Source organism: Nyctibius grandis, chromosome Z (assembly GCF_013368605.1).
Source record: "Nyctibius grandis isolate bNycGra1 chromosome Z, bNycGra1.pri, whole genome shotgun sequence".
NCBI lineage: Eukaryota > Metazoa > Chordata > Aves > Nyctibiiformes > Nyctibiidae > Nyctibius > Nyctibius grandis.
In genome coordinates this window covers 91663640-91686097 of record NC_090695.1, presented here as the reverse complement: position 1 = coordinate 91686097, position 22458 = coordinate 91663640, and the positions used below count along the sequence as shown (strand labels likewise).

At 40.7% G+C, this 22458-nt stretch overlaps 2 protein-coding genes across 2 annotated transcripts in view; one reads left to right on the top strand and one right to left on the bottom strand.

The window, feature by feature from the left end:
- Nucleotides 1–14045, bottom strand: part of MOSMO (modulator of smoothened) — a 30643-nt gene extending 16598 nt beyond the window's left edge. Inside the window, exon 1 of the mRNA XM_068423535.1 lies at nucleotides 13811–14045. Within this exon, the coding sequence (XP_068279636.1) occupies nucleotides 13811–13916 (106 nt within the window). The 5' untranslated portion in view covers nucleotides 13917–14045. The remainder of the gene's footprint in view (nucleotides 1–13810) is intronic.
- Nucleotides 14046–16457: 2412 nt separating this feature from the next.
- Nucleotides 16458–22016, top strand: PDZD9 (PDZ domain containing 9). The gene is made up of 4 exons (XM_068422978.1): nucleotides 16458–16503; nucleotides 18743–18919; nucleotides 20350–20410; nucleotides 21650–22016. Exons 1-4 carry the CDS (start codon nucleotides 16458–16460, stop codon nucleotides 22014–22016), a joined length of 651 nt encoding a protein of 216 aa, XP_068279079.1.
- The last annotated feature ends 442 nt before the right edge of the window (nucleotides 22017–22458 follow it).

Here is a 22458-nt window from a genome sequence, read left to right as displayed (position 1 = left end):
CAGACTTACTAAAATAAGATTTATGAACGTTAAAGGATGATCTAGAGAAAGGCTTAAAAGAATACAGAGGATTAGCTGCAAAGGCACTGAACATAAAGGAGTTCAAAACAAGGGATTATGAATTATCTTTCCTGTCCTTTGTATGCCAGATCTTATGTTTTTGGCACCTCACTCTGATTTGTCTCTCAAATCATCTAATAGGTATTGTAACCTGGAAGAAAAGCTTTGGAGTTTCTTTGAAGCAGACCAGATGCAAGATCAATTCAACATCCACCGGATATTTATTGTGAAAAATAAACACCTAAAAAGTATTTATACAATGTTAAAAGATGAGTTTTAATAAAGACCTAGATTTAACTTGCAAAGCCCTTGCTATATCTAGAGTGCATCTTTTAAGAGCAATTCAAGTCAATATTGCAGATACAGCATATTATTATAGACGCTGCTATTTCTCTTCTCCTCCATTTATCCCCTTCTCTGAAATCAGAACACTGTCTCCTTTTCAAGCCACCTTTGAAATGCACCATCCTTCTTGCTCTAGATATGTAAAAGGTGTTGCCTTGTTTCAGGAACTAAGTGACTTTCTTAAAAATACTCGTATTGGCAACGATAGGTGAGGTAACATCCCTAGCTTCAAAGCCAGCTTATGCTAGCTATGAGGGACCTACCAACACAATTCTATTTAACAATCTAATGTGCTGAGAATTTAATTTATTAGGTACCATTTTTGGCACTTTTTAGAACTCCAAAGCTTACTGGCTTTTAAACAGAAGAATTCTCATTTTTAAAGTCTAAACTCAATGTTAAAAGAGTTGTGGTATATTAGCAGAAAAGCCTGCCTTGCTGCTGAAGACCATCTGGTGCCTGAATTGTCTCAAAAGTTTTCAATTCAGTGTTTGTATCATGCCTAATTCAAACCAAATCTCCCCTCCACAAAAAACACAGTCTTCTCCCTCCCTCCTCCTACCTCCAAAGAGAAAAAAAAATCAGGGGCCATCTATTGGGAAAGATCCTTATGACTTACACATATTAAAAAAGTTTATTACTAGAGATGACAATCATTATGATATATGAGTTGTAAGTGATGTTTAAATTGCAGACATCAGACCAATAAAAAACAAGTTTGTTTCTGAATTCCAACATACAAGTTTCAATGCCCCACTGCTTATGTATTTGGGTGGGTTTTTTTAATGTTTGTTTTTTGTTTTGCCTTTTTTTTTTTTTTTTTTAGACGAGATGGACCACCACACACTGAAAGAGCTATCCTCAGGCAACAACACAGGAATAACTCTCCTGAGGACATAACAAAGGCTCTGTGTGTTCTCACATATCAGAGCCAAGAAATCTGCCCACACTGAAGGTATTCTTTCCTACTTCAGAAGACAGCATTAATTAAATGTTGGTAAACAGGATCTCTAATAAGTTGCATCCTTCTGGTTGTTTATCTGCTGACACTATAAGCATTTTCACAATAGGATAGTGTTGTCAGTGACTACAACCTTGTACGGTTTCTGAAGTAGCAAGGGCCTAAGAAAAAAGAGAGGACTTTAAAAAGAAAATTTAATGTTTTATTTAGCCTAAAAACAAAACAAAAATCCATAGTTATTTCCATTTTTCCCCCAACCAAACCAGAGCTACTCAAAGTTGACAAAATTCACTGCCTAAAAAAAGAAAGATCAAAGGCAGTGTCAATATTTAAAAGTGATTTTTCTAGTTAGCTACACCAGTTTTATGCCATATGCTCAGTTGAAAGCCAGAAGCTATGACACCTACAGCTGTTCTGCGATTTAACATCTGATGAGCTTGTGTTCTTTTTAACAGAGTTATATTTGGCTTCAGACAGAGCTGTAAAACGATACCTCTCCATCCAATATACCACACAACCCTACTCCAGCCTTCTCAGAAATGGTCTGCTAATCACTTCACAACCGTATGGTTGATGTGCAGGCTCTTCGAGGCTGGCCATCATCTACAGGAGCCAGGGATGTGAGGTAGCCAGGCTGGGTCAGTAGCGGCAGCACCAGAGTTTGCCACGTGGTACAAACACAACACAACCAGCAAGAACACAGAAATTCTGGATCTTCCCAGTTTAGTGGATCACCTTCCACATATAAGGTGTCCTGTTCACAGGCTGGCAATAACTGGACTTCAGAGCTCTCAATTTTTAACTCCTGCATAACTAAAAGCACCATTTCAGCAAGTCAGTTGAGTTTCAAACTTAATAGACATCCAAGCAGATCATGACAGATATACCAAAACCTCCATATTACACCAAGTATCCTATTGTTCTCTCTCTCCCTTTATTCATGAAGACGAAATATCTGCCAACCCTCCTGGTTACAGTCTAAAGCAATTTCCCTGGCCTAGTGACAAGGGCATTCAAGGGTAGGGAGAAAATTCAGGTTCTGGCCCTGCCCTCAAGATTGCTTCTGCATTTTATCAAATGAAACTCAGGAGGAATAAAGATCATCTTCCTCTGTCAGCTGTAACTGTTGTGCTTTGTGCTGATCTCAGCTTGCGTCAGACATGCTCCAAGGACACCCACTGATCGGGCTCTTCCATGGCCTTATGAATCACCCAGTGGTGTAAGGTGAAAAAGAGAAGTGTTGAAATGCCTTTTGGCATTTATATGGTTAGAAACATATTTCCAAATTCTAGGTGTCTGCTCTGCTAACACTCAGCCTAAATACACCTTACGTGCTTGAATGCTTTCTTACAGCTGAGCCTTTTCTCCTGGTCCACTGCTGAGAGCAAATTCTAGGCCCAGATGGCCACAAAGTACAACAGACCTTGCTAAATAAAGACCAAAATACTCAAAAAACAAATAAAATGTTCTAAAAATCTGATGGCAATTTCTTTAAATCACATAACTGATGGCAAGATTGTATTTATAGCAATGAGGACACGAGAAAGGAAGTTTGCAGGAAGAAGTAATAGCTTTTACTAGAACAACTAGAATAATTGGAAAGATTAAGCACATTTCTAGTCTTGCAAGCCGTTCCTTGGATACACAGGTTTCCCCCACTTACTAACTGGGGATATAAAAGATACTGCCTCTGTCTACTAGACTTGCTTTATTCCGAAAGGCACCTTTGTCAATCGAAGAATGGCACTTAAACATCCCAAGACATATTTCATTGCAACTAGAGTAATATTTCAAGTAGAATAAAACCTAACCTTAGTTTTTATTCCTAAAGGCACTTCTTAACTGTTGCCAAATCTGTGTATGACATGCTTGTAACAACTGGCAATACAGGTTAAACTGCACTTTAAATAGGGATTAGGTACAGGGCCAACAAAGAATTTACTGTCTACAAGTAACGCTTCATGTGCTGAAAGACAGACTGACCTACAGCTTAACTACATACAGTCTGTCCTCCAGGACAGCCGCACATAGTTTCCTGGCTGATTAACATTTTAAGCTCCCCCAGTATAAAAGGTAGCTTTAACTTTTCAGGCAAATTGGAAAAAACCCCACAACCTTCTTCTGCAGTAATAATTCTCAAATTTAGGCAGTTACTTGTTGTTCTCATCACAACAAAACCACTAAAACCAAAGAAGAATAGGAAGGCAGGGAGTTTATTCAGGATTTATCCTGAAGTTATATATTCTTATCCCTTTTGCTAGGGCAATTCCTTGTTTTAGAAGCCTGCATAATTTAAGCCTGAATTATTTAGGCAATTAACAGGTGCTGTCTGTGTGGTGATAACACTTTCTCCCTTATCGCAAATCAGCATCTACAAAAATAGACTGTAAGAGTCTGGAGACATTTTTTTGGCTAGAACAAGAGAAGACAGACCACTCCTGAACAGTTAAATTTGCATTTTACTGAAATAAAATGACTTTATCTTAACAGCAGGGCTCAGTCTTTCTGAACAAGTGGGTCTATTCTTAAAAAGCAATCAGATGTTATATAGTGCTCCAAAGAGCATATCTGTTAACGTGTTTATACAGTTGTTATACTGACATTCTGAAACAGAATTCTCTCTAATTTTAGATTCAATATAAACAGGCGAGAAATGCTGTCTTTATCACCAACTTCATCTTACTCAACATATACTTACAGAGAGCATTTACTTCAGATTACATTGGGCATAAATCAACAGACTTCTGTTTGTAAAACAGCAACTACTACTTCTAGCCTTTGCTCTCTTTATTTCACCATTTTTCATTTATTAAGCTTCAGGGTGCTTCTTGTAATTGCTGAGTGACCCAATAATATTCCACTGAAAGAATTTATGAGACCACATTAGAAATTCTTGGCCATTCAGTCTTTTCAGGTTTCCTGTACAATCTTGTTGCATAGTTTTTAAATTGAATTAAGTGTGGGTTTAAAAAACAAAGTGAAACATGCTTCTTCCCACATGAGTTTCTACAATGGAACACTACATCATCAACACATGAATTTAGGTGCATGATTAGTTTCAGAATGGAATTCAACCTAAGGAAAAAAAAAGTTCTTTCTTCACCCCTGTGACTTCTCTTCCCCCACAGCACGCAACGCCTACAATGCTCCTCGCATCCACAGGCACAGAAGATGCAGTGCATTTTCTCCTCTACAAGAAAGGGGATCAGAATATTCCACTGTGGCAGTTCTGGAGCTGACACTTCCACTGACTGCATGAATACCGTTGGTCGCTGTCTATGCTTAAGAAAAGGTATCTCTTAATGCTGCAATTTATAATATCTCTATTTTGTACAGAGAAGACTGAACATTAAAGCAAATTTTCAAGTCAAACAAGTCACCTTCTATACAAAAGCCAACCTTCACGAAACTTGAGGAACATGACAACCTCTTATCAGTTTTCTTCACTTCACTTTGGTATAAAGACATTACAATTAAAGGTTGTGTATGTTTGATGCATTAAGCTCATACTGATGATAAAACTGTTCCCCCTTACTTGTACATGTGCCCTGCCTATCATGGAAGTCAGGATCGATCTCATTTCAGACATATACAATGATTTTATTGCAGAAAGCAAGCAGTTTCACTGAGACATCCTAAAAACATTAGCATATATGTCATCAATTTGAGAAGCGTAGAAAGAATCTCGATTCAAAGCAGCTCTTTTGAAGTATTCACAGCAAAGCAGTTCTGAGGCACACTGAACAATCGATTGTCCCATTCTCTTATTCTGATCCCATACCTATTCCTTAAAATACAACCAAATTACATTGCTGCTAACAGCTAGAAGCAGTCACAGCAAGAGAAGTGGAAACAAGGCAAGAACCACCTGGGCAATGATTGGAGAGTAAGAGAACAGGAAACCCAGCAGTAAGAACTGCAACACCATGAACTTTGAAGTTAGCTCAATGATAAGCACTACACAAGTCAACTACTTGACTTTACTTCCCATGAACACTGTCATTTGATTAGTAAATTCTCAGATGTACCAATCTCAGAGACAGCTCAGCCCTACTAATGCAGTGTCCAAACAACTGCACAAAGAATTGCTCGTGGTCAAGTTCAAGGCCTAATGTGAACTGTCTTCAACTGGACAAATATTTAAACATCTAAGTGGCATATTAATCATTACACCTTGAGAGACTGTCATCCTTAATAATCCGAAAGTGCTTTGTAATTTATGGCACAGAACTGCAGCTACCATGAGGCTCTTGGGTAGCAGCCAACTGTTGCTTATCACACTACTTTGCGCGGATAGGAAATGCTGGCTTCTGATACTGCAATAAATCCCTGGGAGGCTTCTGACGCCTTCACAAGGGAGCCATCCTTGGGATGAACTTTGGAGTTCATCCCAAGGACCCAGACATAACAGACTGAGTATGTTTTGCTCAAAGAGAGGAACTGGACTCTTTGTACTCCATGGAATTTTGAACCTCTAACTCTTAGGAGCTAGTGTTTCATACTTGATTAGCTCATCCTGCGGACAAACCATCACAATCAGACCATGTTTTCTAAGGTACCCAAGAGAGACCACACTCTTGTAATCAACCCTATTTACAAAATTTAAAAACCATATACAAGGTAACACATCAAATAGGAAGAAACCAAGAGCTTCACCATGAGAAAGGATATAAACTATGATTGTTAATCCCATATAGATTGCTATGGAATTAGGCCAATATAAGTGCTTTGCCAGTCAAACACTTTAGCTTGTTTCCCCTCTCCTTAAAATAGACACGTACCCTGCACAGATCCTCTTCTTGGCCATATCTCCAGATTTTCAGATCTGTGTATCACTCCATCAGTCAGAGGCTTGGGGAAGAAAAGTGAGATTGAGCAAAGCAGCTGGAGCACACATAAGGAGATTGCTGCAAAATTACCATAGAACTTTTTACCTGCATATAGCCCTCAATAAAAAAAAACCTCTATCCATTACTAAATGGACAGTAGGCACTGTGAATTACAATAACAACTTATAATTATGTAATAAGAAATTGATTTTTAAATTTAAAATTGTATAAACTAGAAATTTATAATTTATAATTTTCCCAAATTACTTTGTACAAGAAATAAAACCAGCTCCCATATTGTATTTGTTCCACCATACTACAAATGTCATTTTGTATTTGATTTGAAAATAGAGAGCAGCATTTAACCTCTTCAAAGGTCAATATTCCTCCTCATCCGTGAGTCACTCTAGTTACCTCCTTCTGAAATACACAGGTATAAACCATTGCTGGAAAAGGATTCAAGAACTAGGTGGAGAACTCCTGCATAAGATGAAAATCCTACATACTGCAGCTGTACTGCAGCTGTACTGCAGCAGACAAGAAAAGTTAGTTCTCTCTACTTTGTTTCAAGACTCTCAAGGAAATAAGTCAGAAAAAGTTGAGCTGTTGCGAGGTACCTATAAAAAAAGTAGGTCAAGCTTAAACGTTTGACCTACTGATCTTCTTTGCTTTGGCAAAAGTACAAATGGAGTTTACATAATGCTGCTCACATGTAAGCGCTGGCTGGAAACTAAGCAATACAAATGTTTTTAATAAACCTCGGTCATTAACAGGATTCCTTTTTTTTTTATTTCAGACAGTTTTAAATCTTTGTTTTGTGGTACATTCTGTTGAATCCTTACTTTTAAGATTCATATATTTAGGTAACTCTTGTGTTAATCTCAGTGTCATATTGTGGTAACAAATGTAACATGCACTCCTAAAATCAGCTCTAAGTTGATTTAAAAAATCATCACTATTAGTGAAACAGAGAGCTCCTGAAGCCACAAAGCTGAAGTCTCAATGAGGTACCTTTCCCACAGTTTGTACTGTCTATAAAACAGATTTACAACTACATACTTCTTGAGCAAAGCATAGGATAGACAGAAAACAAATCTGTATCTGCACATACTGAATATAATTTAGTTTTATAGTAACTGTATGTACTGCTGTGAAGTAAATAACTTTAAAGAAAAAAAGTTATTCCAAATACCTGAAACTCAAGTACCTTAGCAAAAACACCTACTATAAGAAAAGACAAATGAAATATCTGTTACTCTTAGATTTTTTCCTCTGATCAATAAAGTAAAAATGTGATAGGAAACAAAAGTTAAAAATAATCAAATTAAAGCTTTGCTGCTAATGCTCCCAGAAGTTTCTGTGATAAAGATACTACTTCTGTTTTACAGAGGAAGAAATTGAGGTACTACCACAATAACTTTCCAACATCCAAAGTCAGTTGTGCCAGATGCTAGATTTGGAAGGTAAATACAAGTTACTGGCTCCCAGGTCTGTACTCTACAATCAGGTATTTCTTACCTAATTCTTTAACACCAATTAGAGAATGAGGAACTCAACAGGATTTAGTTGGAGGCAAACTAATAGTTTTGTACCTTCACACACTAAAGAGAAAACAAAACATTCACTTAACAGAAACAGTATTAATTTGTATTTGTTAAAAAGCAGATGTAAAACATCAGTTCCTCTATGGACAAAAACAATCGTCTCTCATCTCTGCTCTGGCAGGCTCAAATAACCAGGCTGACACAGCTCTCTTTCACGAGATTCTTCCTACACATAAAATAGTTCCATATGTTTAAATGTCGAGTGGTTGAGCAAGCACAAAATTAATTCATTACAACAATGCCTTACTATTAATTTTTCTTGTGCCTTAAGGCCTGGTCAATTACAGAACCCAAGCACAATTCAAACACTCTGTCAGATTTTTACATCCCCTTGAAAGACATCTACAGTCACAAAGTGGAATGGAAATGTTAATTTTAAAGATGGCACTGACACTCCCAGTCCAGGCACACCTATTAACAGACTGCTCTTGTTAGAGGATTCAGATTACATGGGGTTTAGGTTCTTTGCTAGTCCTTACTAGTTCTTATTTGGGTTTTGGGTTGTTGTGTTTAAGGCACTGGCAACATCTCTAAAATGCAAGTACTGTTAGCAGTGCCTGCATGTTACAGCAGGTCCTAATCCCCCCATTGTCCAGATCAGCAACATATCACATAGGACCACCTTTCCCTCCTGGCTCACGCATCTGGGGGCATCTAACAAAAGGGAAGTGTTTTCCTAGAAATTACGTTCCAGAACCTAATTTTAACACTCTGATGTTCAGATGGCTTTGGACATTGCTTTTCAGCAGTCACTTCTTTCTAGGGCATGATGGTACATAATTCTTCATTCTCTGTATCATCACCCCACTTTTTTTGTATTCTCAGCATGCAATCCAAACAGGTTCATGAAAAGGCAAATAACTTCTCCTGTCATGCTCACTACATGATACAATACAAAAAAAATCAGGAAAAAGTAATTTTGTAGAATTGCTTCCTATCATGTCCCATCATTCTCTACTGAGAAGAACCAAGAGAAGCATGCTGTGTTTTGAGTATACTGCAAGGTGCTTAACAAAGGATCACCAGAACCCTTTTACAGACAGTTTTTGAAAAGCCAACTATCCATACATCAAAGAAACGGAACAGTATCTACTTCAGGGGACAACACAATGATTGCTCTAAACCATGACTCCTCCACAGAGGAGCACTGTACATTACCAATTTCTCAGCACAGGCCCCAAAGGGCAGAAGTGATAATACACCATACCGATCTTTACATACCACTACTTCTTGAGCAGACAACTGCATTTAGAACAATAGTGCTAGTTGGAACTCAAGTTTACACCCTCTTTTAAGTTGTTGATGCTTTATTTATTCTATTCTATTTAGAAATACTGGTGCATTCGAGTGCCTTCATGTAGTCTTGGGTTTATTCCATGTATAGTCAGTACTCCAAGTAGGGAAAAATATTTCAGTGGCAATATGGTCTCAAGCTCAGCAGGAGCCGGGAATCTCTGCTTGGTCGTATCACCTGTGACAGTGTATTAAGCTGATCCCAACAAAGGTACAGCTCCTGTTGGAACTGTGGAGCAAAATTCCTCAGGAAGAGCTATCACATGCAGAGAAATAACACTGAACAGCAGTAATTTGCCACTTAGTACTAGACAATTTATTTCACAGGAGCAGGGAGTTAACTGCCTCAGGAGGAATGGCTTGCTGGGTACAGCTTGCTCTTCTATAAGACCATAGATACCACTGATTCTGGAATCATACTTCACAAATAAAAAAGCAACTGAGTACGCAAACCCAAGAACTACACATAATACTTTGGAAGATACATGGAAAGGCAGCATTTGTAAACAAACCAAACAATTTAAAATAAGCGGCATGTTGTAGATTCACAATGTGCTAACATATTGTTACTGCACAGCATGGTACAAAAGGCAGTTTAAATGAAAAGTATAATTCCTAACATAAGTGACCTTGGTGCTTATGTCACAGATGCAAGATGAAATTGGAAGCTCTGCTGAACACTAATATGACCCAAGTCAGCACTGCTGTGCATAGGCTGAGTGGCCTGGCCATAACATTACACTGTGTGTCTTGTTGTGATATATGTATCAACATAAGAGGATGTGATAAATACTTGCTTTAGAAGTTACCCATCAGAGTTTAGCGGCCTTAAATTCTGACATCCATATTAACTTAATGACTGCTATAAAAAAGGTACATGTTGTTCTCTAAATTGGAATCAAATGAAAATCATGCTACATAGGAAGGGATGACTATGTCACATAAACAAACTGATAGCTCAGCTTTCTGAAGGGGGATTTTATTTGATTAAATTCTCCTCTGGAATTATTTAACCTATCCTAAAAGCATTTCAAATTGTCAATCCCCTCTCATTTAACATGTTTAATTTCAACTGTGCATACTATTCATACCCTTTTCCCTACAAAAGGATGGAGAGCTGAAGCTAGAACAGCTTCCATCCCCCCTCCTCCCCTATTGAAGACAAAATATCAAAATCATTAAAGACCCTCCCACACAAAAATGAACATATGGAGACAAAACCATCAGCTTTTAAGGTGTAGGGATACAGGAGCAAAATTCATTACTACTGAAATCAGTGGGAGCTTAGGCATTGGCTTAAATTAAAGTCAACTCTGTCCTTATTTCTTGCATAGAATATCAGTTTGATAAGAAAAGGACGTCAGTGCAAGAATACTGAGAAGCCACTGGTTTCCAGATTGGAGTTAACAGTGTTCTGTACTTGCACACCACAAAAAACTAAACCTCACTGAGAACTCTCTGAAGGGAAAATCCATTTAATCTTCATTTTTCCTTTATCTTAAAGAGGTATGAAATGCCTGAAACCGAGTTAATGAACAATTCTTACAAAACTACATAACGAAAAAGCACCCCATGGAGACTTGGACCCATGTCCACAGAGGTGTAGTTCCTCTGGCCTAAAGACAGATAAGCATCTGAAACCTTCAATGATCTGGGTTGCAATCCTTTGCTCATAATTACAATGCTGGAGAGGAATTTTTATAGCCAACATTTTTCAAATGACTGTAAAACTTATCTTTAAGAGGCAGATTTAGGAGACTGATGATCCCTTCCCCTATATCGATTTCCTCATAACATAAGCTCCTTTAAAAATATTGAAAACAATCTAGATTTTTCAGAAAAGCATTAAAGCCACTGATTTATTTTACTATGCAATTTAACAGAAAATCAGCATTATCTCTGGAGTAAGATGTACACATTGTTTAGCATTCAAATCACATTTTTTTTTCCTGAAACGTGAGCCCAGGTTCCCAACATTAATGGCTGTAAACAGCTCTGAACGAGCCGATGCAGTGCTGCCTTCCCAGGTTTCCCAAGACCTCTGCTCTATGCTATTCTCAGACAGCTGCAGTACTGAGAACACCAGGCTGTTCCACACCGCCTTTCAGAGCCCCGAGGACAGCAGCCAAGTACTCCCGTTTCTCCTTGGTACTAAGCTGACTTGTAGAAGCAGAATCTAGAATAATTCCCACAGGAGATGAACCTAAGAACACAGAGGTAAAGCAAGGAAATATTTTCTTTCACCAAATAGTTTCTTTTAGCAGTTGAGAGCCAGATGCTCAAAAAACCCCTACTTCTTAGTGGCACATATGGAAGTTGGATGGCTTGAATGTGGACCAAGTATGGTAGTCTGCTTAGAGTGCCTGAATCTCACTAGCAGCTGGGACAGGGTTTACGATCAGGGCTGTGTTGTCCTATGCCATACTTCTCCACAGCAGTCTCTGGGTAATGAATGGCACTCATAAAAGCATTTATCTCATAATTCAATACTACAGTGTTTGCTACAGGACATCCTTGATTCAATGGGCGTCCTCACACTGCCTTTCTTTGCAGTTTGGGCAAAAGGCTCAATTTAGAAGGTCTAAGTACTAGAAATACACATTAATATTGTTTTCAACCAGGAGTCTTACAATAGAGTGCATCAAATCCCGTATCAATAAAAATCTACAAAAGAGTCATTAGGGAAGGATGACAGCTAGTTCTCCTTTATGGTTTTATCATTTTGGCTTCAAAATATAGCAAAAAAAAAAGCTTAGGTCTGTCAAAACATTATTTGACTAATGAACTCCTTCAGAAAAATCCATACAGATTTCATGTTTGCCACCCTAATTAAAAGTAAAACTGTTATTTGCATCTCTAAAAGGAGTACAGGACAGAATCGGCAGATGATTCTTAAGGAATCATCAACTAACTAAGAATTAATGATTTCTAGGTATAATATTTCAGGAAACAATTTTTGTATTATAAAGAGATATTAAACATTGTTCTTTAACCAAGAATGCAATGGACCCAGAGGTCTCTTCCAACCTAGTTGATTCTGTGACTCTGCTTAGTTCCAAAAAGACCTTTCCATCAGCAATTTCTTCAGAGCAGTTTTTGTTATCTCATTTCTAGACAGGCAGAGAGAATCCAACATCTTACCCATTGCATAGGATCTGTTAACATGAGGCAGGACTTAAGAAAGACATACTTATATATTTAAGATTATTTTATTTGACTTTAAGCCCCTGAAGAAAGGCTCATTACTGCAGCACTGCTGCTAGGTGGAATTGCAAGAGGAAAGAACCAACTATTTTATGTAGCCATAGGCAGGAAGATCATCACAATTAGCTATAGGAGGAATGCTGAAGTCATCTAGGGAGTTCCTGAATGCTGTGCTTGGGGAAGGGAAGTGACTCGTTCCTCTCCTCTGGACCATGTAGGAAAGGCCAGGTTCTAGACTAGGTAACCAGAAGCAATTCAAACAAACCATAAGAATAGTCTGGTCAGAGGGAATGTCTAGTCATCAATATCTAATAGCCAACGTTTTTAATACTCTCCTTCATAAGAATAAAGGAAATATGACTCCATTTGAACCAGTTCGGTCCTCTTACATGCACCAAATACTAGGCATGGAAGATGCAAGACAAATGAAGAAAATTTTTTAAACCCTCTGCAAAAATTTGACAGAAGCCTTTACCCCAAGACTCCTTTTCTCTATTCTATACCTGTGGTTTGCTTGGAAATTGTAAGTTTAGGAAAAGGTGTTTAAGTTAGTTTCATCTGTTTGCAGTAAGGATGGCTTCCTTTCCTGACACGGAGATTTGGGTTTCTCTGGGACACGAGATCAAAGAGCAGCCCTCTTCCTATTAGCTCTCCCTGCTCCACTCATCAGAACACGTGCGTCCTTATCAACAGGCTGAAATAAATTGTTCATACAAACAATTACATCATTAGTAAAAAGACAGATGCACAAATCCATATTCTTTTAAAAAAAACAATGTCACATTCTAAAATAAAAACCACATGGGATCTATGCTTAAAAGCTGATAAAAATCAGCATGCAGGAAATATTCTGGGGGAAAAAAAAAAAATAAAATGAAGGAAAGCAAGATCTTCCCTGTAACAAAGGAAACGTCAGTATAGGACGAAAGATTCAAAACCTGCCACAAACTATGCGGAGAAGCCGATCTGAATTCCCTGTCCAAGGTGACTGAACCTCGCAGACACAGGCGGGGACCGCCGCCCCGGCCCGCCGGCTGTACGGACCGCAAGGAGGGTTTCGGGGCTGCTGCAGGACCCCTCGGGAGAGGGGGCTCCGCAGAGCGCGTCCCCCGTCGCGACCGGGGACAGCAGCCGGGACGCACCGCGGGACACAGCGGCTCTGCCTGGGGAGGAGGGTCCCGCCAGCTCCTACCCGGCCCTTCGCCCCTCGCCGCACCGGCCCTGAGGGCTGCCCCGAGAGTCCCCCGCAGCCCCCGGGGGCCCGGCCCAGCCGCCCCTCCCGCCCGGAGCCCAGCCAGCCCCCCAGGCTTTCCTGCCCCCGGCGCCTCACGCCGGCCCCACCGCGACAGCGCCAGCCCCGCCTGAGGCGCGGCCCCTCAGGGGGACCCCCCCGGGCCCCACCGCCGCCTCGGGCCGCGCACCCCGCCCGCCCCCGAACCCCCCGGGCGACGGCGGAGCCCCCGCCCGGCCACCTGCCGCGCCCCCGGCGGGTCCCCGCCGCCGGCCCCCCTCACCCGCGGACTCGCCGGTGTTGATCCAGTCCGGGTTCGCCAGGCTGGCGATGGCGAAGATGTCGGCGGCCAGGAAGAGGCATCCTGAGATGATGGTCAGTTTGTCCATCTCCTCCGGCTCCGGCGGCTCCCGGCTCCGGCCTCCGCCCGGCTCCCGCAACGGGCCCGGGCCGGGGGCGCCTCACAGCCGCGGCTCCATGGGCTCGGCGCTCCCCTCGGCAGCGGCGCCAGGAACGGACCCCCCCGGACGGAGCCGGAAGCGAACCCGGCGGGCGGGGGGCGGCGGTTACTCCGGAAGGGAAACCCACTCTCCTCGGCGTTCTCCCCCGGGAGGGGCGGGGCTTCCTGCGGGGGGCGGGGCCTCCGCCGCCACGGGGCGGGGCAACCCCCGGGGCCGCGGCGGGCTTTCTCTAGGGAGCGGCGCGCGGCGAGGCGGGGCTTGCCGCTGGCGGGCGGGGAGAAAGGCGGGGCTGGCCCTAAAGGGGCGGGCAAGGGGCGGGGCGCGGAGGTGGGTTGTCTGCGCGAAGCGTGAAGCGAGGCGAGGGGCGGGGCGGGGCGGGGCGGGGCGCCGCCGGTGGGTGGGGCCTAAGAGAGGGGGCGGGGCATGCCGCCGCCGCGAGGCCGGTAGGGGGCGCTGCCGCCGGCCGCTGCGCGCGGGGCTGCAGCCGGGCGGGAGGGGCGGCCGCTGCCTCAGGGCGGGTCTGCTGTGGGGGGCGGCCGGTACCTCGGGGGCTGGGCTCCTCCGCGTCCCTCTGCGGTTCGCCCTGGGTGGACCCCAACCTGCCCGGGGGACTGCTCCTTCGCTGCCCTCACCCGTCCATATCGCCAAAGGTGCTTCTCAACCGAAGCAGACGGGGATCCCTTCCTTCTTCCTGCGGGGGCTCGGAGCCCTCAGACTGGGCGCAGACGGGGCTGCCCCCTCCTCACCTCGCTCCGGCAGGGCCTGCCATCCCCCGAGGGGAGCAAGGTGCACAGAGAGACGAGAACGAGCAGCTTGGTGAGCGCTGTGTAGAGAGGGCTGACGGACGGTCATAGATCTGCCTTCACCACCGCAAGAATTCCTTGTGTTTCACTAGTCACTGTCACTCTCGATCCCTTTGCAGTGTTGGGCATTAGCTTAAATTTCAGAGTTGCTTCTGTAGCAGTGGTAAGAGCAGGGGAAGTGGAAGGACCGATTCATGGAGGTTCCTCCAGATGTTACATGACTGTGGGGCACCACAAAAGCCCTACGTTGTGCTGCTGTCTCTACTGTGTGGAAGAAAACCTAATTAATCTTGACTAGAAAATTCGCCCAAATGCAGCAATTTTTGATGACATGCTTTTCCATGGATTCAGCTGTATTGAAGCGTGAGGGAATCTGTAACCAATAAAGGAACAACGCACCAAATGTGGGAAACCAGCCTGGTTTTGGCCACAATAACTCTATGCCTTAGATATTGTCATTCTGGCATGGGAATGCTGAGCTAAATTAGTCTAGCAGCCCCCACATTTACAGGTACTTGAAAAATACCTAATTGCTTACATATTTTTTCCCTCTAACAGTGAACACCCACCTGTTTTTTTCCAGAGCAGCATAACTGGCCTATACAGAACATATTGGGAAGCCAAGCGCGGAGTTGTCTGTGCTGTTTATTTTTATGTAAGTCTTTAATGTAGGTGGGAGACTATACAAACAAAATGGAGATACTAGTAAAGCAACCTTAGTGTTCAACAGCAATAAGTAGGACTTATTTTTTGGAGGACAAGAGCTGTACTTAGGTTCTATTGAAATCGCCGATTCTTGACAGATTTTCTTAAGGGTGGAGAAAATAGTAAGACTTTTGATGAAAAACAGCTGAAATATTCCCTTTAAACAGGGAACAATTGGTGCGTGGAAGAAATGGGACAATTGATTTTTTATTTAAAAGATTTTAAAATTATATTGCACTAACAATGGGAATCCAGCAGCCTTGAAAAGACGTTATTTCCAAGAATCATCTGCAACTGTCCTATAAACTGGCTTTAAGTGGTATTTAAATAGTGTTTAATACAAGCATTATGTAAAAGTCTACCTCAAAATGAGTTTGCTTCCAGGTAACTCCACTTCATGGCAAAAGGAATAAAGGAATGAGGGGTAGAGAGGGTGCACAAAGGGAAGATATGGTTTTCATTTTGATACGCAGGCAAATATGAACAACAAATAGTGACAGAATCCAGTCTTCATACCCTGCAGGCTGTGTGGACAGTTATTTAGTCTTTCTCAGGTTTATTAGGAGATGACTACATGCTAAGGATGCCGTGTGGGAGGACAATGCCAGCTATAGGTTCTCCAGAAAGCTTTGGGGCCACAGACAGAGCTGTGGTATTGATGGACAGGCAGCCTAAATCAAATTACTCCTCTTGGACTGAAACAATGCACTAGATGCAGACACATCCTCTGCCAAACACCAGACTTCCCTATGCTGGTGTTACTGGTGTGGTACTGGGGGGGCTCAGAACCCGCCTGCCCCAGTGTTCTGAGCAGTTGCTGGGGTTTGTTGCCTCCTCACCTGCTGGTAGACCCTTCCTCCACAGGCTGTCATGGAGCAGTAGCACATTTCCAAGAGGCTCACCTAGGACACACTTGCCCAGGGGTTTTGGCTCCATAGAAAAAGCTCTTCCTCTGGACTCAATGGAACATACACAGTCTTTGCCAGCAGTTGGGGATGAAACTAAGAGTAAGTTTCCATCTCTTTTGGTCATTTTTTCCTCTGTTCATTTCCATCTCCTCACTGCTGCCCCAGCACTACTCTTCCAGCCCTGTATTTCAGTATCTCAAACTTTTTAAGTCCTTGTGCTACCAGACAGTTTATCTTCACAGAGCCCCCAGTGCCGTAAATTTTCTTTGTATCAAGAGGCATTCCTGCTCCTGAGGTTGAGTATTTGGAGCGGAATTGTAGGCAGATGACAAGAGGAAAAGGATGTTTCTTCAGCAGAAGAGGATTGAATGAAATCCTGTGCTGCTGCCTGCAGAAAATGCAGAATTGAAGGGTGACCTTGGAGAAAATCAGGACAGTGTTAGGGGAGCTGTAATGTAAGTTCTGTCAAGGATCTAAACTTTCTGTAGCACAGAACAAAGAGAAAATCCAACTTCCTTGGAGACTATATAGGCTGATAACAGGTATAGTAAAAAGACAAGAGTCTTACCTAAAAGTGTGAATCTTAGTATTCCTCCTAAATGTTTCGTAGGCTTTGGATTAGCCACAGATTTCATGATTTTAAATCTCTCATGTCCAGAAAGATAACTTCAAGACATAAGAAGCAGCTTAAAATCAGGATTCTGGCTTCTAATTCAAGCTAGCCAGATTTGTTATTAGCATCTTTTGTTTGTTGTTTCACTGCTGATCATTTGCTGACCTACAACTGCTCATGAATTTTAATAGATTTCCTGAATAATTTTGGCTGGAAAATAATACAAAGTAGCCTTACTTCATATCATCTCTTTACATTTATTGGCCTGGGAGTTAAGTACTCATTCTGGAAGTAGGAAACTAGGATTCAGTTCCTCCTTCTGGATGAAAAAGATTGAAACACACATTTCTTGAAAAGTGACCAAGAACACCATAGGAAAGGTTTCAATCCCTTTTACTGATCCTGTTCCACTTTGCATAAATTCCTGAGCCAGAGAAACAGTAGCAGGTCAGACATCCAGCCACTCAGAATTATCAACACATGAAAATGTGTTCCAGAGTGGGTCTTCCTTTGCTTTTCTTGCGTGACCATGAAAATTAAGTATTTCATCCAAATGGAAGGTAGTATTCAACTCAACAACAACAACAACAAAATCCTGCATTTTTCATTGGGGAGGAAAAAAAATCCAAACCATTCCTGCTTCCTTCTCTGTTTTTCAGTTCAGCAGCCAAACAGACAAATCAAATGTTCACATTGCTCTACTTTAAATCTTAATTTCTTTATAGGCATTCTGTGCTGTCATTTAGAGCCTGATCCAAAGCTTTACTGAAGCCATTGGAAAGATGACCAAGTTTCCGTATTTTAAAGAAGAGGGGTAAAGCGGGGGGAATTTTCATTAAGTGATTCCAGACTGTTGGAGATGGTCTCAAGCAGTTAAGTTATTGCTACCCTGCTGTCAGAAGTTACATTTAGAGATTACATCTTAAAACAGAGATAAAAAAGTAATTTTTGACAGAATACAGTTTGTTTTAGAAGTCTCAAGCACTCGAGTGACAGTCTTAACTTTTCCTGGCTCTTGATGAGGAGAACAGGCTTGAGAGATGGAGGATTTACTTTGTTACCCTATTATTTTTCTTGGTGGAGATACTGGGATAATGTCATTTATATTGTATTACTTGTATTATGCATTTTAATGGATAGCGGATGCTCAAGAGTATTTTATTTCTGTGGGTGCTAAACATGGGAAGTATAGTCCATTCCCTTACGTCAGCAGTAGGGTGTGAAACCAGTCTGCTGGAAATTTAGAAATTAATCTCCTCTATAAATATTGATTTGAAAAATCAATTTTTTGTAGGAATTCAATCTTTTCTTGAAGTCCTTAACAGCTGACAAGTCCTCTGTTATGTTATTCTGTACCCTCTTCTCTACCTTAGCTGAATATATCACCATTTGTAATGAATACTTAGCAGCAGTATTGCTTTTTCTCTTGGTAAAATGTGTGACTTTTTAAGAAATACATTTGTAAGTAAAAACTACTTTCAGTATATTTATTTGCAGAAAGTTAGTTTATGGAGTACACTATCTTTTTATAAGTATTGCTATTATGGCTTTTTGGCAGTAACTCAGCAGGCAATGCCTATCTGGAGAAGCAATTAAGGATGAGGGACTTAACTGTATGGACAATTAAAAATGGGTACAGTACCTGCTCAAATGTCTCCTTAAACATTTTATTGAAGAATGATATCACACTTTCAACTAGTAAAATTTTCCTCTCTCTTTTCAAAGGACAATTGCCAGCACTGGAAAACGGCTGTCAGCACACACTGATTGCAGCATTAAAGGCAAATATTAGGATGAGTGAACAAGGATTGGGTCTCATAATCATACAGAACGGGCCGTATCTCCAGATAACAAGCCTTGCTGAGAAAAGCTCTGCAGCTAACAGTGGGAAGCTAAAACCAGGTAAAAACAAACAACAGTGATATTCAGATTTAATAGCATTGAAAATATTCTTGTTCTGCATTTATGCTTTGAGCCTGTCTCTGATTTATTTACACTTACACAGATCAAAAGAAACTCAATTTAAAATTACAGGGAAAAGAAACTAGCACAAACTGTTCAAAGCTCAGTGCCAGCATTCCATTGTAATGAAATACCTGTGATCTTAAAATAGCTGATATGGGTGACTGTTTCATAATCAGACTAAGATTTAAATCTATATATTCTCCAGCAAAAACAGATTTCCTGTTCACCAGCAGGTTTGTCCAAAAATAGTTTGACTATTACCTTTATATAGCGACTAAACTTGAATAATATAATTCTTTTTTCAGTGCATTGTCGTTCAAGTAATTTCACTCTACAAGTAACACAAAAACTTCCAGAAGGCTTGAAATTAAATTGCCTTATTGTTTGCTGTTTTATTTCGTTATACAGAATAGTTACAAAGTGGCAATGGACTAGACTCTGTGCCCTAACAATCCATGCAGGTGTTCATTTGCTAAATGCCTTAAACATGGAAGGTGCCATCTCAGTACTAACAGACTGTTACTAGTTATTAAGGTTTCTTGTGGAACATCAGACACCTATATTAAGCTTGTAATTGAAAGCTCTGTAGATTTGACTGCTTCGTATAGGTCCCTAGACCAATTACATTACACTCGTGAACTACAGTTGGGGACGATAGCGTGCTATGTTATTACCAAATATTAAATTGTCTCTAACATAGAAATCTATGAAGCTAAGACTTGAGTGTAATGAAGTAATTTAGAAATTTACTGGCTGTATAGTGAAAATGTGTATCTTTAAATTAGAACAATTTTCCCAGCATTGCCTTTGTAATTAGGGCAGTCCTTTCTTCTAGGACCTTTCAGAGAGAATTAGAATTCGAAGCACTAGGAAGAAAGATGTACTTGTTTGATGAAATAAAAACCACCGAGTGGAGTTCTTAACCTCTTTTTAGAAAAGGCTTTGCACTTCTGATCCAAGTATAAAAATCAGTGGAAAAATCCTGAGCATGAAATAGAAATGGATTTGGATTTGAACTAAGTACTTTTTAAAAATTATTATTATCTTAGGAGCTGATAGCTTTCATCTATTCCCTAAAAAAACCCCTATGGTATACAAAAGCATGTATATGATACTGATTTGGTTGTTGGTTTGTGGGGGTTTTTTTTACATCTATAATGTAAAAAATACAGAATATTAACCATTGAAACTAAGTAGTTCTATTTGCAACAATTTGAAAAAGGCAAGCTCTGAAAGCATTTTCAATAAAGGCTACAAGAACAAGGAGCCAAATTATTTGTGGCATGTGCTGTGTTTGATTTACTGCAGCAAGTATTGAGCAGTTTAAAGGGAGTTGAGGACTGATAACAAACATTGTCCCTTTGTAGCTGGTGTTAGTTTTTGGAGCCAAAAGAAGCAATTTGAGCATGCTCCATGGAGCACCTGGATGTAACTCATCACAATCCACACACAGAAAAAAAGCGCAAACAGCTGAATTTATTCAATTCATATTTGGAGTGAACTTACAAAAACTTTGTATTTAGACCAAAACTGTAAAATTTTGCAGAAAATAAAGTATTTTGTAGAAGCTTGGTTTCTTCTTAACGATACCTCAACACTGGCAAAGTGCAGTTGAATTAATTCCTGAAGTAAAGCTTTCTGTGATGACAGCAGAGTAAGAAATAAGTATTGTTCATAACTAGAATTTCACACCTTGCTTATTATTCTAGCAAGAAAAAAGAAATAGTGTAATAGCTTTGTCATTTTAGGATAAAATATTAGTCTAAAGATTTACTTTCATTTATTTTTCTGAAATAGAAAACTGTGGTTTGAAATGAACAAATACCAAAAGAGATGTTTACTTTTCTAGTTACAGTGAAGACAGGGTCAGGACAAACATTAATTTTAGACATGCTCCTTCCTGCCTCCACAGAGACCATAAAAAGTCTGGCTAGCAATAATTCCACTGAAGTCAAAGAGGCCATGTCGATTTGTAGTAGCCAAGGATCTAGACAATTACAAGTAGCTGATGATACCAAGATGGAGGTCTCGCTACAGCCCCATAAAAAGCTTATCTGTTTCTTAATCAGTCTTAACTACTGACGATGGTTAATGATTATGACTTTTAAAATTAAACTTCAGGAAAAATAAACTCTTCTTGTGAGAGCCACTGCATGCAGAAGCTTTTAAAAATATATTGCTCTCAATCCTAAAGATGGCTCGTGTAGCAAGTATAATCTATCTAGGTGGGATAAAAGGCAGCTACACGTTTTCCTGAGGCACAAAGTTTTAATAGAAAAGCAACCTCAGAGGCAGGGGAAGGAACGTAAGTATTAAAAGGAGATAATTAGGCTAGAACCGCAGAAAGGAAGCTCACACAGCAAGGGCTTTCCAAGAGATTAAACCTCTAAGCTTATGTTTAAGTAAATCAAATCATTTGCTATTCTGAAGGAGCAGAAAAAGGATAGCCTGCTTTTCTGTTGACCAAATTACAGCTTAGCTATTAAAGTCCAAAGGAAATAGTGTGCAAAGGACTACGGACAATGGTATTAGTTTGGTATCAGAAGAGCTTCAGAACTAATGAACTCGTCTTCAGAACAAGTATTCACAAAAAACTTAAGTCTCACTTAACTAAATGGCTGTGGGAATTATTGCGTGTTAAAGTAATACCGTGCTGTCTATTTTCAGCACAAGTGAAGATGCTGAGGATGAAGACGACACCAGGTCCAGTAGCAATGATGATGTAGACTTGGAAACTTTTCCGTATAAATCTTCCCAGTCATACTGCTGTGAGTTCACTCATAAGTTACCATCACTATCCAAAATTTGGCAGGTATCTGATACAGGCCAGGCACTTAGAGTAGGCAGAGACACAGATTGTGAGGCTGTACTTCATAATGATGTTGATGCATTGCGCAATCCTAAGTTTGATGCTAGTGGTGTTAAACCTTCTTCATATTGGGCTATGGAAAACAATGAGACCAGTTCCTCTTCCTCCTGCCCTTCTGTATCAGATAGATCCTGTCTGGAAAAATTTGCCTCTGTTTCAGAATAGCTCAAAACTTGACTTCTTCAAAACCTAGATTTCTGAAGTTTTATCTGTTTTCTTTTAATACATGCCTAGACTTCCAAAAAATCTAAATGTCTTAAGATACTTGATATATTGGCTATATAAAGCTGTTTTAGCAATGCCCTTACTCCTCTCAAAGATGCCTGTAAATGCTGCTCGTGGAGAAGACAACCAGAAACACTACCTCTGCTAGTCCCAGACAAGCAACAGTTGCAAGCTCTAAGAAGGTCTAATATACTCATCTTTGTTTGAAGGTAAGTTTCTTCACTTACTTGATATAAGGATGGTGCAGACGGTTTATCAAGAACTTTTCCTGAACATACAAGAATACATGGACAACTAGTGGCAACTACAGTATTTGTCTGCATCACAGTGATCATTTCTGATATATCGATTTTTTACATTAAAAGTCACCTTATTTTCTCCC

What these genes read in the sequence shown, in the direction of transcription:
- PDZD9 (XM_068422978.1), top strand. Translation starts at nt 16,458, where the DNA reads ATGGAACATACACAGTCTTTGCCAGCAGTTGGGGATGAAACTAAGA. An exon ending in AGTTGGGGATGAAACTAAGA is followed by an intron (nt 16,504 to 18,742) that starts GTAAGTTTCCAT and finishes CTCTTTTCAAAG; the next exon opens with GACAATTGCCAGCACTGGAA. An exon ending in CAGTGGGAAGCTAAAACCAG is followed by an intron (nt 18,920 to 20,349) that starts GTAAAAACAAAC and finishes GTCCCTTTGTAG; the next exon opens with CTGGTGTTAGTTTTTGGAGC.